Here is a 15,195-nt window from a genome sequence, read left to right as displayed (position 1 = left end):
GCCAGATCCGGAATGTTTTCTGACGGAGCCGGAGGCCTGCAGTCTGACCGAGCGAGTACGATGCAGCGGTATGCTGCCGGACTCGGTTCGGTCGGACTCCCATGGGAGTCAATGGGAGCCGGTCGTACGACGCGTACATGGACTCCCATTGAATGAATGGGTACGTCGCGGACAAGTGCGCCCCCTACAGTGGGTTCGCATCGGTGCCATGCGCACCGTACATGCCTGTGTTGTGGAGACCCATGGGTCTCCCCCTGTGTCCGAGTCGTAGGGCTGCGGGTGTCAGGGGGTCCGACGCGGACCCCCAAAGGCAACCACCCGGACGTTTTGCGAGCCGAACACTCCGGCTCGCACAGGCTGTCCGACGCGTGCATCGTACTGGCTTGGTCGTAAATCGCATCCATTGCACGCCACGGTTAGCTTCCGACCGAGACGTACGGAGCGGTTTGGACCCGGAAACGACTCGGTCGGTGAATTTCACGTAGCTCGCATCGTATTTGCTCGCTCGTACAGCTGTACAAGTCGGCCGGAAAACACACGTACGACTCGTAGTTTTTCCGGCCAGATTGCATTCGGTGCACTTCCGACCCGGATCGGAATCGGCCCCTGAATGGAGAATTGCTATTTTGGAGAAAGTGCCACTTACAATCTACTCTAGAGACCAACACCCGTAGACCTTACCACAGACACACCCTATCATAATTCAGCTTGATTATCACTAGCAGTGATTATAGACCTCACTCCAGAACGGCCCATCACATCTGGGACATGCAAGCAAATACCAGACACAGTACTATTCGATATGCATATGCGCTGGTGTTCTTCATGGCTGAGCAGCGCGACCAGCTGTGCAACGGCAGCGGTGTCTGTCTTCCTCATCTTAGTCCTTACTGAATGAGAGGCCTCAATCTGCACATGCAGACGTAGTTTACCTATCAACATTAAACAAAACAGAAACTACAAATTTGGCCTCCGTCCCATTCCTGTCCGAAACCCTTAATGAGGCAGGAACTATAATCCACTTCCTGTTTCTGTTTTCTGCATAACAACAGGTTACCTATCACAAGCAGGTAAGATTTATGCATTCTTTTTTAATATCACTCTTACACCTCTCGGGTCAGTAATTGTAGGCTTGACTGTAGCGAGTGTTGTTAAACCACTTAAACACAGCATCAATGTATAGGCTTGCTTAGCAGGCTGGATAAGAGTGACCACACAGTCCATAAATAACCTACTTTAGTGGTCAGGGTATCAAGGAAGTACTAGCTAGCACTTACTTTATTAAAGGTGGTTATATTTCAGGGTCCCCTACAGACCCAGCACAAGCTGCTCTGGAGTCAGTCTTCACGAAGAAGGTCTGGCGAGGCTGCCGTGGGGTGCCATATTTGGTTGTTTGGCAACGCTGTAGAGCGGGAAGTGTTGCCAGCAACCAAGGGTTTCTGTATGAGAGAATAGAGCACTCCACATCTTTGCAGAAGAGACACCATAGTGAGATGGCAGAGGATATGTTTGGCATCTTAGCATGTTCCAGAGGGAAGAATCATGCTAGACACTATCAAGCAAATGATTGCATGAGCGGTTATGCTGCTTCCTTGCACATACCTACTCTTAATTTATATTATTTCAATCAACCATTGGAAGTTGCGTAAGTGCTTTTTTGAGTATGAGTTGTTAATTAGGAAGGGTGGCTTTGGTTTGGTAATACACCTTCAGTTATAATGCATAATGGTGGCCTCTGACCTTGCAATAAAATCTTGCTTTACATTATGCTTTCAGGAAAGTGCTAAAGACAAACTTTTCCCAGCTTTAGTGAAACATTATCTACTGCATAATTTTGCAGACTAGTTTCTGTCAATAGTGAAGGTGGACTCACTGACTGCAGGGCTTGTATTTCAGGAAGTTATTATCTCAGAAGAAGCCACCCCATCAGATGTGGCTGATAAAAATGTGGAAAAGCTGTAAAAAGAGTATTCACAGCTTCACATTTTTCAATCGCACAATATTGGACCTTCCAATATTGGCTGATCAGATGCAGCAGAGTGTGGGTTTTTCAGAGACATTATCAATGATGGAACACCAAGTAAGTTTCTTGTCTGACATTCTTTTTGATGTGCTGGGACCAGCAGCAGCCTTGGGGCGTGCGGGCATAGCTGCTAGGACACACCTATTGGTGAGGTCATAGAAGCTAGTTGTATTCCAAAAACCAGTTTTAATGCATTTCCCATTCTCTGGATAGAAACTGTTTGGGCATCACCTGGAAGAGATAGTGAAAGGTTCTGCTAAGGATTGAAAACTTATTTCTCCAGTCTGGTTGGCTCCTGTAGGAATAGGATTTGGATAGAAGAGAGCTATCTGACTTCAAGAGGGGGACAGCCCTTTTGAGGCAAGGTCCCAGCCGAGGGTGCTTGTGGTAGATAAGTCCCTGTTCCAGCCAGCGCCATCAACGAATGCTCTGCAGCCATCCAAGGAGTGACTGTCTGTGCAGCCAAGTGATGGATCAGGTGGAAAGCTATCTTATTTTTATTTTTTTTGACTATTGAACATTTTGGAAGAGTGGCTAGTAGAAGTAGTTCGGAAAAGGTTATTTAGTGGATTACAGCAGTCCTCCACAAGAATTTGTTTGCTGAGCCACATTACTTCTGCATCCAGTCTGTCGAAGACCACTTCTGGAGGGTGTTTAAAAAATCTGCTAACCAAAACAGCAGCCATCCCAGTACAAGTCTAAGATCTATCATTTTCCTGGTTCAGAAACTGTCAGGGATTTCCGGACAATGTTAGATCTGAAGGAAGTGAACAAATACATTCCCTATCAAAGATTATAAATGTTGACATTGCACACCATTTTACCAATTCTAAAAGGGTGAGACTTTCTAACATCAATTGACCTCAGAGATGTTCCAATTCACGAGAGTTCTCAGACATTTCTCAGGTATTGCATGCAAAATGAGAACTACCAGTTTCAATTCCTCCTTTATGATCTTGCTTCAGCCCCATGACTCTTCAAGAAATTTCTGGATTCAGCGGCGAGTAAAATACACTCTGAATGAATCTGAGTTTTCCCATATTTGCATGAAGGGTTAATTGTATCTTCTTTTTTAAAGTGTCCAGAAGAGTAACAGTCTCACAAGTTCAAAAGGATTTTGTTGAGAACATCTCTAGGAGGTATTGATGCCAGCGCACAAGTAAATGAAAATACAAAATCATCAGGGAGACCATTTGCCCAGATCCATAAGCTAGTTTGGGAAGCGTACCCTAGTTTTGGGTGCACTTTTATTCTTTGGTTCACCATCTTCTACATCATTCGCTGCTGGCATCTTCAGATTCACAATCCAATTTGATATGAATTTTAGAAGACTTACATTGATGATTTCATCCAGCGTCATTGGACAAGGGTTCTCTCTTCCTTCTTTCTAATCCCAGGGTAATTATGATAGATGCCAGAGCTATGGGATGGGGAGCAATATGCAAAGATTATGTAAGTCAGAGCAGATGTGATCCACAAGACCAATTGATTTAATCCTATTGATAGAAATTGAGACCATTCTAGTTGGTTCTCCTTCACCAAGGTACAGAGTTAAAAATCAGTTTTTATTTGGGCTGACACTCAGATTGTCAAAACATACCTGAATCATCAAAGAGGAACCAGTTTCTAATCTTTTGATGTCCTAATACACAAGATTTGTCTTTAGGGAAAAACCATCTTGAGCCTCGGTGCAGTATATCTTCCGGGAATGGAGAATGAGTGAGGAGACCAGCTGAGACATTTCTTCCCATCTTTGACCCCCCCTATCTCTCCATCCACCAGATGTAGGTCCCCTTGGTTGCAATTGTTTGCCACCAAGGAAATGCTTTTCTCCCACAATGTTGCAGTCTAATTTCAAATCCAGAAGCTTGGGCGGTGGATACATTGCAGTGGCCTAAGGGACTACCTTATGTGTTCTCACCAGTTTCCCTCATTATGAGAGTACTGTAAAAGTTTCAAGAGAGTAGGACTAAGTATAAGTGCTACTAGTGGTACCCTGCTGGCCCCAACGTTCTTGGTCCCCTCTCCCTCTTCATCAGATGGTCAGTCTGCATCGGACTTGGCCTATCAATCTGTCTCTCCTCAAACCTCCAGTCCTCCACTTATCAACATTGAGTTGTTTACACTTAGGTGTATAGAGCTTGAGAGGACGAAATTGTTCTGATGTAGAAACCTGGTTATATTGAGCAGTCCAGAATTTCGACCACTTTGAAGGTGTATGCTAGACACTGGAGATCTTTTTTGTTTAAGTCTCTTGACCTCAGTTCTTGTAATTCAGTGGTAAGTCTAAACTTTTTGCCAGATGGATTTTTTATTGGAACTGGCTGTATCTTTGTGCAGTCAGTGGGCTGCAGGAGTAAATTCTTGGATATCTTACTGGGTTGAATGTAAAGATATTTCTTCCTTAATACACCTGCCTTTCATTTCCCACTCTGTTTTTGAGATCTACCACTCTTTTTAGATCTCTGCAATTTCCTCCATTAGAACCTTTAGAGCATTCAGATTGGACCTTTTTGTCTTTCAAGGTGGTATTGCAAAGTGCTATTTGTTCAGGCAGAAGGATATGTGAACGAGACATATTACTTTGTGCGTGATCTTTTTTTCATTTTTTTCTTCATTTGTTTTTTTTTTACAGAAATGATCATATTGACACAGAGACACTCCATTTTATCCAAGGTATCTTCAACTTTCCACATCGCGAAGGATCCACTTCTTCCGGTGATTTCTTTCCTTGGGCCTCTTTTCCAGAAGTAGCCATCCCACACACTCTATATGGCAGAGAGATTTGTCAATTTACATGGAGAGGATGCCTCCTTTTATGAAAGTGGAGTTGTTTGTGACTTTTGGGTTAGTAGGACAGGATTTGTGTCCTTCTCCTTCAACTTTGCGCAGGTGGCTCAAACGAACTATTATTTTGGCGTATGTGAAGGAAGATATAAACCTTTGCAAGGATCTATGTAAGGAAGATCTACCAGGGGCTTGTCTACTTCCTGTGCACTGTTTAAAGGTGCTACTATGAGAGATATGTGGTAAGGTGCCACATTGGCTACCCCAGATATATTTAGGACTCTACCATCACCAGGTGGAGGGTGGGGTATTGGTATATTTTGGTGAACAGGTTCTTGATTCTGTATTACCTAACTTTAAAAATTTATCATTAAATCACTGGGTGTCACAACCTATAAAATCATATTTTTACGATGCTAGATACTACTTTGTTACGGTCTCATTAAGTAAGGATGCGCACAAGGAAGACTGACAAGGAGGTAATAACCCAGTTAGTTACCAGTAACCTTCATTACTCCGAGTTCAGGCCTTCGTCTTCCCAGTTCTAGATTGGCCTCCCAGGGTTTTGGAAGCAACCAGAAAATACTGGCTGTGTTTGTGTTTGCTTGATACTTGCGCGAAGCAGATCATAGTTTCTTCCTCAATGTAGATCTCAGACAGGATGGGAAAGGTCAGGAAGTCATGGGATGAGACGAGGAGGACCTGAACTAGTAGTAATGGAGATTATCGGTAAGTAATCGGGTTATTACTCTCTTTGCTTTTGTTCCTGCTACTGGTAAACGTGGCTTGTCAGTTGCCCTTTCACTGCCCCGTGACTTACCTCGAGACAATGTTTTTGCGCAGTCACTGTGCATTCCTTGTGTGCTTGAGGTGTTGTGATCTATGCTTTATTGAATGTACTGAAAGTAGGTGCGGGTCAATCTGCCTATCAACAATGAATTCAGAAGCAATCATAGAGCGTCTTATCGACATGACACCCACGTAAGCAAATTCTTACATACCGTAGATCCAGGCAGGCCTGATATATACAGTGTAATTTAATGCTTAAAGGAATAGTTGATTTGAATGCTTTGCATCTTTGTTTTTCCTGTCTTATCTGCAGTCTCTCTTTTAGCACTTGCAAAGTGTTTAATTTAATCTTAGAAATGCATTTATTGAAATATTAACAGTGGCTTCCAATGTATTGAGTTTATCTTTCTTGCCTGCATTATGCCTGTGCTTCATGGTAGAGCAGTGACATTGACCAGGGTCTAGCAATAGATTAGAGGGTAAGATTGGATCCAAAAATAGGCATCCTCCCCTAAAAAAAGGCGGCCCAAATTTGCAGTTTGTGACCTTTAGCAAACCATTACAATTGGTTGAATAGTACTAGCGGCTCTACATCTCCCTTTTTACATTCACCATCCTCTTCATTTTCCCTCCTCCCCATCTTCACCCGTCTTCCCTTTGTAACTCGTTTAATTTTCTCAGCTTTTTTCCCTGTTACCTCTCTAATCCTGTTCTCCCTCCCTATCCAGCCTTTCTTCCTCTTTTCATCTCATCTGTTCCTTTATTCCGTTTTAGCTAGTTTTCTTTTTTCACTTTTTCCTCCCCCTTCAGTTCTCCCAACTTCTTTTCCTCCCCAGATTTCCTTTTCCTTTCCTTTGCTTGTAGAGACACAAGAGGTGAGCAGACCACCCCTCCCCCCCTATAATACAGCTCATTGCATAGGTTTTAGCGCCGGAGCTAAGAGAATTTACATCTAGTTCCAGATTCACAAAAAGATGCTTGTCCCCAACTCAATAGCATTTCCCGGTGACAGCATTCCAAAAGCATTGTTGTCAGAACCACCTAAGCTTCGATCTTATGGGCAAATTGGAAACTGCGGAACCCAGAGACTTAGATTTAATTTTAGCCTTCTATATCACCAGATTGTGTAGTCTTGAGTGCATTCCTATGTGTTTTACTTGCCAGGGATAGTGGGATTTAGGAACAAGCTAAACACTCACAGTAAACATGCGGACCTAAATCTGGACTGCTACCTAACATCTAACATATATTACTTCAAGGGAAACAGCATCCAGTCTCTCAACCTACTCACTGAAATTGGGGACTGTGAGTCTAGACCTCCTTATGCTTTTGCCTTGTTATCTCCCATTATGTGAGGACTTTGTGAGAGGCCGTATAAATAAAATGAGTGGCAACGCCAATTACTCTGGCCAGCCCCCTGCATTATTTCACTAATAAGTAAATATATCCCAGTTTAATTTTTAAAGTGCGTATAATTAACAGGCAGTGAACCTCTAGTCCACCACTGTGCCAGACAGATTAAATCCATAACATTCTTTAAAGTGATGACACCCTCGCATTGAGTGACCCTTTCTCCTTTCCCTCTCTCTCTGTGGTCTCGCAGTGGACAGAAGGTGATAGCGCCCGAGGAAGCATTCGTTTATCACGCCCAGAAAGTGGAAGAAGGTTTGGAGCCAGGTTAGTCTGACCTTCTAAGGTACTGTTTGACAACATAAGTGCTAAATCACTTTAAAAGGGAAGACTGTGGTCATGATCGAGACGGGGAGAGGCGGCAGAGTCCAGCTCCGAACAAAGTGGCAGTACTTGGGGACATTCCAAGAAGTGTCAAATAGAGCATTTGGGTATTTTAAATATTTGTTTTGTCTGCTAGAGACATGCTCACGCGTGTGGTCCATGCCAGCGCATTTTTTCATTTATCTGATTTGGGCCCCCACATGTTTTATAGAAACTGAACACCTCTCCCATCACATAAACTGTTTAGGTGCAGGGAAGATGTTGCCATTTCGTTAAAAATGTAATTAAGTAACATGCAATGCATTCATGGGACGGGCAACAGGTAATTCAGAACAGTTTAATAGTACAAAAGACATTAAAGTCATATTTACTGTTTAATTTCGAAGTGAAGTTACAATTGTAGTACTTTGTGATTTCAGACGTCTGTGTTAGTAATGCAATAAAGTGACCTTTGAAAAGCGGTTGCTTGGTTTGACATGATTCGTGCTCAAGAATGTGTACTTTGTTCCATTGACAATTCGCCTGATTGCTTTGGCAGGAGGCATGGAACCAGTGGGATTTTATCTCTCTTGCCATGTTTGTATCTGGAAATTTCGGGGCCAGACTCACCGAAAACAGAGTGAATTATACGTATCTTGGATATGTTTTTGCCACTGATTTGCAGAATCCCAAAGCGTGGGCCTAGAAGATGTCCGTCCATTCGTGCTCTCCTACACTTAACCATGAAGGTTGTCTTCACTGTATACAATCTGCAGGAGTAAAAAGAACAACAAAGTGTTTCATCCCTACCCCATGTCCTGCCATTAGCAGCTCAGCAGCCTCCTGTTTGCTGCTGATTTCGACACCGTCTGCCACCGCACCCTGACAACCCGACTCCACCACGCTGGGATCCAAGGAAAGGCCCTGGAATGGCTCACCTCCATCCTCTCCGACAGAACTCAGAGAGTCCGTCTCCCGCCCTTCCGCGCAGCGCCCACCAAGATCATCTGCGGCGTACCCCAAGGATCCTCGCTCAGCCCTACCCTCTTCAATGTCTACATGAGCCCCCTCGCAGCCATCGCACGCAAACACAACTTCAACATCATCTCCTACGCCGACGACACCCAACTGATCCTCTCCCTCACCAACGACCCCGCCACCGCCAGAGCCAGCTTCCAGGAAGGAATGAAAGACGTCGCAGAATGGATGAAGCTCAGCCGTCTGAAGCTGAACTCATACAAGACGGAAGTCCTCATCCTCGGACCATCCCCCTCTGCCTGGGACGACTCCTGGTGGCCCCCTGCTCTAGGCACCGCCCCCAAGCCCACGCACCACGCACGCAACCTGGGGTTCATCCTTGACTCCTCCCTCACGATGACCAAGCAAGTCAACGCCGTTACATCTTCCTGCTTCAACACCCTCCGCATGCTCCGAAAGATCTTCCGATGGATCCCCACTGGAACCAGGAAGACGGTCACCCAAGCTCTCGTCACCAGCCGACTGGACTACGGGAACGTCCTCTACGCTGGGACCACCGCCAAACTACAGAAAAGACTCCAGCGCATACAGAACACATCTGCACGACTCATCCTGGACATTCCCCGACACAGCCACATCTCTGCACACCTGAGAGACCTGCACTGGCTCCCCATCAGCAAGAGGATCACCTTCAGACTCCTCACCCACGCACACAAGGCTCTCCACGACATGGGCCCGAATACCTCAAAACCCGCCTAACGTTCTACACACCTACCCGCCAGCTCTGCTCCGCCAGCCTCGCCCTCGCCCCACGGATTCGCAGAACCACCACCGGAGGAAGATCTTTCTCCTACCTGCCGGCCAAGACGTGGAACTCCCTCCCCACCCACCTTCGACTGACCCAGGACCATCTCTCCTTCAGGAGGCACCTCAAGACCTGGCTTTTCGAGCAGTAGCGGCACCCCCCCTCCCAGCGCCTTGAGACCCTCGCGGGTGAGTAGCGCGCTCTATAAATGTTCCTGATTGATTGATTGACTGATTTGGGTTTTTTGGGAGGGGGTGGGGGCAGAAGGTGAAAAGGGAGGGGCGAGGGTGAGGGTCCCTCAGATAATTCAAATACACACTGACGGAGTGCCGGGATGGGTGAAGCAAAATCAGAGACCCTGTTTAGACACTAGCCAGCCTAAGCAATCCTACAAATAGCGGCACTGCCCTCTACGGTATATAATAACTTGAGGGATTGTTTAGTAATGAAGTAGCGAGAAGCTCAAGCCTGTATTAGGCATGCAGGTGAGGGGACTGCTGCCATTAGCTTGGAAGACAAAAGATCCCCCCACCATCAAACTGCTGATGTCCCTGCTACCCGCAGTCTCTGTGGCATATCACCCCTCATCAGCCAGGATAGCTGGACTTCGGTAGCATGGTGAGCACGGGGTCCACGTCTGGACATACCTGTCCTGCTTATAGAAACAAATATAAGAAGAACAAATGATTGGCAAAATGCTGAACAATGTTAATAAACACTCCCCACCAGTACAGAGATCTGGGCCTAAATCCATAGTTTTTTTGCTCCCCACGCCATTCCAGTCCGGACACTGCCATTTGCAAATCAGTCTTGACCCTGCGCCCAATGGGAACAGTCCAGCCCGAACTGCCAGGCCAGGTCCTCACTGGACTGGAAACAAGCATCATAGGACCTGTTACAGGGTATCGCTCTAAATCAGCCAGGATAGCTTGACTCCGGTGGTATGGTGAGCAAAGGACCCACGTCTGGGCATACTCGTATCCCATTTAGGGAGACTAATGCAAAAAGAAGAAATGATGGACAGAATACTGAACAATGTCAAACAATCATCCCCAGTACAAAAAATCAGTGCTAAAATCCATCGTCCCTTTTAAGGAGATAAATACTAAAATCACAAATGATGGACGTAATATTGAACAATGGCAAGGCTTCCGTCCATCATCTTTTGGTGTTGCTTTAAACAGTACCCAACCCAGAACCTGAGCTGTTTTGTGAGTCATTTGTTCCATGTGCAAACATCAAGAAAACAAAAAAAACACCCTAGTTATCAGTGCCATTACTAATGTCTACAACCTTCAGTAGTGATCAACCGGATTACTGTCTGCCTCATCTGCTTTATAATTTCATGTGTTTCTGTAAACATTTCTGAGTTAGAGAAAAAATGGGGGATCCTCCATGTTTTTAATAATACTCCTCCTCCAAACTTTGAACAGTGTACTTCCTTCCTTTGACTAAAGTTCAAGTATTCAGGAATGTGTTGTTAAATATTATACAGTAATTGTAAAGCGAATTGTCACCAAATTGCTTCCTGGTATTGAAATCTGCAAAACGTTATGGACTGAACTGAGTAATTGATTTGATGGAATAACAGTTTTTAGCTGCTTTCTGAAGCTTGCCAAAGAAGATTGAGATAGCAGGGGGAGGAAGGAAGGATTCTTTGTTTCGTAGGACCTATAGATTGTATCCACATCCTTAAAGCGAAGTCCATATGAAACAAATTCGTTTTTTCTTCTGTCTTACTTCCATTGTAGTTCAAGTGTGGTGTTCTGAACTCTCTAGACTTCACCAACATGCTTTTTGCAACAACCAATGTAAAAGGTCCCCCATGAATCAGAACAAACAGAGATAAATATGTTCATCAAGAAACATGAACTTGTACCAAAACTAATTGATTAACTAGAGTAAGTTTGGAATTACCGAGGGTATCTATGTTTATTACAGACATGACTGAAGTTGTCACTGTTATCAGTCCAGATGTTGGTGTTTCAGACATTTCCTCACTACTTATTTTCAGAAACACTCCAAACAAATTTAATTTTAGAAAGGTCATAGTAAGCAAGGTTGAAAAATGTTTAGAAAAATCAATAACCTGAGCAGACCACTTTTTCGAAAGAAAGTGTGGATTCCAAGTTTCAGGCCTAGAGTTTGGCTTAATGACTTCACTTGATAGAAGTCTTCTGAGGAGATTTAGCCTTTGAGGCAGATGAAAAAGAATCGACCAGGACACTGTTAGGAAATACCTAGCTGTCATAGATAGATTTGTATTTGTATATTTTGTCAAAATTATAATCCTCAGAGTGATGTCATGGATATGATCCTAATGTTGATGCACTCGTCCATGTTCTACAGTGCAAGCTCTTTAAGCTGGTTCTTAAACTGTCAAGGTGGTGACTTTTATCCACTCCATGTTGACTATTCCTCACCATCCTCCTTCTACCTGGCCTCCAAACATTCCTTTGGACTGTGCCTCCACCAGTGGCTTCTTCCTCAGTGTCAGTCATCCTTGTCAGTATTTTTTAAGGTGCTTCGACGTCAACAGCTGTTCTTTGGCCACCAACAGCCTTGCCATCTGTTTCAATGTCGGCACAGATATCAATGGCATCTATGATTCTGGCTCCATTTTAGAGGCAGGTGGTTAGTTGTATTCAATCTCCCACAAGTCTACCTCAGGCTTCTATCCCCAGCTTTCATGTTCAAAAGGTTGATAGTGAAGAAGATTCACTCTGTTCCCATTCATACCCTTAAAATGTCCCTCTTTTTGGGTTCCGAAAACCTTACTGAATTCATTACTTCTAATAAGAATATTCCTAATTGCAACTCTAGAGACTCTTCAGAGTACTTAATGTCTTTTAGGTGGGTTTGGGCAAGGGGACTAAGGTTCAGAAATGAAGACTACCATTTTAACTGAAAAACTGCAGGCTGGTCCTGATTGCCTTTGAGTAAGATGAATCTGTCATGTCCATTTGGGGTAAAGCAGCTTCTGCGGAGGACGCCCACTGTGAGGTTGCCTGTCATCATCAACCAGCCCCAGACAATCCAACATGTTTGTCCACTCTTCTGTCTGTCAAGAGTACAGGGCGTCAATGGTGTATTTTTATTGGGCTTGACACTGGAACCTCTTCCTCCTCCCCATTTGACAGAAAATATCTGTGCATGAAATTGATTTAAATTAAATTGCTTTTTTCCTTTGGCAGCCTGGCTCTTCCCTCCTTTGATGTTAAGTGCCTGTTTGTGCATTATTTCCATGATATTTGGGAAACGGCAATATAGGTGGTTCCTTTTTGCCAGACCAAGTGAGGGTCACATTACTGAAGTGATTCACAGTTGTCTTGGAGCTATTAGACACGTTCTTAGCTTTGGTCCTGATGCCTTGGTTTCAGTGGTTAGGACTGTGACCTTTTGTAGGAATGTATGATGTTACATCGCCGTCTTCACACCACGATATGTTTACAACGCAGTCATACAACGCAAGTCATTACAACGACTTGCGCTGGATGGCGCTGGACTTAGGAATAGTATGATTTACTATTCCAACTCCAGCCTAGGTAACAGTAGGGAAGATGTTGGAATAGTAAATCATACTATTTCTTAGTCTAGAGCACCATCCAGCGCAAGTCATTGTAACGACTTACGTTGTAATGGCCACGTTGTAAAAGTATCGCGGTGTGAAGACCGCGATGTAACGATGTCTCCCCTTTTGTAGGCATGTGTAGTGGGAGCTCCTTCTGCCTTCACAGAGATGTTCATCAAAAATGTTCAATGCTGACTTTGATGCTTCCCACCTTTTTAGTGAGCAGGCTTCCCTAGACATTGATAACATTACCAAGAGATACACTAATACCTGATCTTGGGGTTTGAGATCTTCTTCAAGTGTGTCTCATAGGTGGTGTCCGAGGCTCAAGGCTTTACTGGGTTACAGCCTTTCATGCATCACAAATGCTCCTGCTCTGCTCATCATCTGTATTTACCTGTCTGTGATTTGCGATCTGGGAGCATGATACCTTTCAAGGGTATCCACACCAGATACATTTTACATCTATATTTTCTCTGCCTGTTCCTGTCAGGCAATTTTAAATGCCTTCTTATGGAAGGTAGGTGACTGAAGGAAAGGTAGTTCTATTTTTCACACTGCATTGGTGAGGTTTTAAGGCTGTGCAGATGATTTTGTCGCCACGTTTGTGGCCTGTTTGTCGAACAACTTAACCTTCTTGCCCATCTGGTAGTGCTGCACAGATCCTAGGGATAGGGGTGCTACTACTTCTCGTACATCAAAAAGGGAGCCCTTTACTTTCAGACTGGTCTCAAGTGGTTTCTGGCAGAAGCCTTGCCCTCAGTTTGCATAGTTGTGATCTGGCTGACACACATATTCTTGATTGTATTTAACAGTTCTCCCGGATAAGTAACAATGTTTGTGTTCTATTCTAAGCTTGAGTTGCGATTCCATCACTTGACGTACTATTGAGGCTTCATATTGTCTAAACGTTGTTGCTGGCTGATGAAAGCCCAGTTCAATAGCTTAAATTTCAATGGCATGCCGGTGGGGTACAATTGCTTCATTGGGTATAGTAGCATACACACTTTTTCTGCTTGATCATTGTGGATTTTTTTTGCTTTTTTCAGGACCTTATTTTTATTGGTATTTTTATACTGCCCAGTGACATTGTTATTCAGTGTCTCGCTGTGGCTGCTCTAGTTTTAGAATTGTTCTGTCAAAATTGGTTTGACCCAATTGGTCGTCTTAACGTTCTTTTAAGGCCATTGGTAGATAGCACATAAAGTGTATCAGTGGTGTAGGAGTTAAATTTCATTTGGTGGCTGAAGTATGTATTTACAATACCTAAATGTATGGCAAAATATATGACTTCCAGGAGCTGTGCTCTGGCTTGGCTGTGCTCTAAAATCACGACAGTGGCACATGGAAAGGAAAACTGCCTATGCTATCTAGGAAAAAGTATTTTTATTTCTAGTGTCACCCCTAAAAAGTGAATTGCAAGCCCACAGGGCTGGGTGCTTAGTATGTGAAAAGTGTTTGTGGGAGGGCAGGTCGGATATACAGATGCGGAGGCTTGATATACTGTCTAACAGCAGGTCTTTTATTTTCAAGTGATACAGTTTGGGGCTGTGGGGGAGTAGGTAATGGGTCTTCCTCCAAGTCAGAGTCCTCGGAATGGGATGATGGGGTTGTCGCCTCGGTGTCATCACGGGTTGGGCCGGTGGCCAGGGACTGGTGCTCGGCTTCATCCGTGGTGGTATCTTGAACTGGAGGCTCGTAAAAGAGGAAAAACAATGGTGGCCGTCAGTGAATTCTGTCCAGAGCTTGTACTTTTGTTACTACCGTCACCAACACCCGGTGCTCTTTAGGATCCTTTCACGGTGTACTCAAGGGGATTTGTGAAATGATAGGGAGACAACAAACATAAGGAAGGATTTAAGTGAAAGGGGGGGTCGAACGCAATGCAAAACAAACAAGATGTAGTGTTTTCAGTGGGTTTTCACGGTTTACTCGCGGATTTTCAGGGTTTACTTGCTTCTGTACCCCAGAATGAGACCACTCCCGCCCTCCCCTTTCCTTCACCCGATAGCCTCCCTCCTCCCACCACCCTCACCTAAACCTTCCCCGAGTTCTCCTGAACTAGCGTCACTCACCGGCCCCGCCGCTCCTCAGCCTCCTCCGGTGGACGCCACCACTCTTCAGACCAGTGGTCATCTGCTTCTTCTTCCTCGTCTTCTCTCCGCTCGCCATCTCCCTCGTCTTCTTTCCGGTCGCCGTCTTCACGTTCCCTTCTCTCCTGGTCGCCTCGCAATTCCGCATTCGACTCTTCACCCTGGGTTCCGCTTCCGCTGGACGACGACGACTCTTCCTGGGCGGTCCTCGCTTTCAAGGAGACCGCACTACAGCTTCCGGAGTCAACTCCTCCCTGCTGCTGTGAAAAGACATGAGAGGAGGGTGTGTCTTTTCCTCTGGCCGCGTTTTGTAGGCGTATGTCCCTGATATGTTCCTCCCTCGTCCTGAAGGATTCTGGTCTTGGTAGTCGACCCGTGTGGTTAGATGTTATCTCGGGGCCCAACCTCTCACAGTGTTACACTACATATTTGGAAT

General features: G+C 44.8%; 1 protein-coding gene across 1 annotated transcript in view; it reads left to right on the top strand.

Moving 5' to 3' along the window:
- The window catches only part of BTBD16 (BTB domain containing 16), a 654,256-nt gene that overhangs the window by 104,206 nt on the left and 534,855 nt on the right, over positions 1–15,195 (top strand). The window contains exon 5 of the mRNA XM_085614582.1: positions 7,203–7,276. Within this exon, the coding sequence (XP_085470708.1) occupies positions 7,203–7,276 (74 nt within the window). The remainder of the gene's footprint in view (positions 1–7,202; positions 7,277–15,195) is intronic.

This window comes from Triturus cristatus, chromosome 1_2, assembly GCF_964204655.1.
Source record: "Triturus cristatus chromosome 1_2, aTriCri1.1, whole genome shotgun sequence".
In the NCBI taxonomy this organism is placed as follows: Eukaryota; Metazoa; Chordata; class Amphibia; order Caudata; family Salamandridae; genus Triturus; species Triturus cristatus.
Note: the sequence above shows the minus strand (reverse complement) of the source record. Positions and strands in the feature narration are given on the sequence as shown.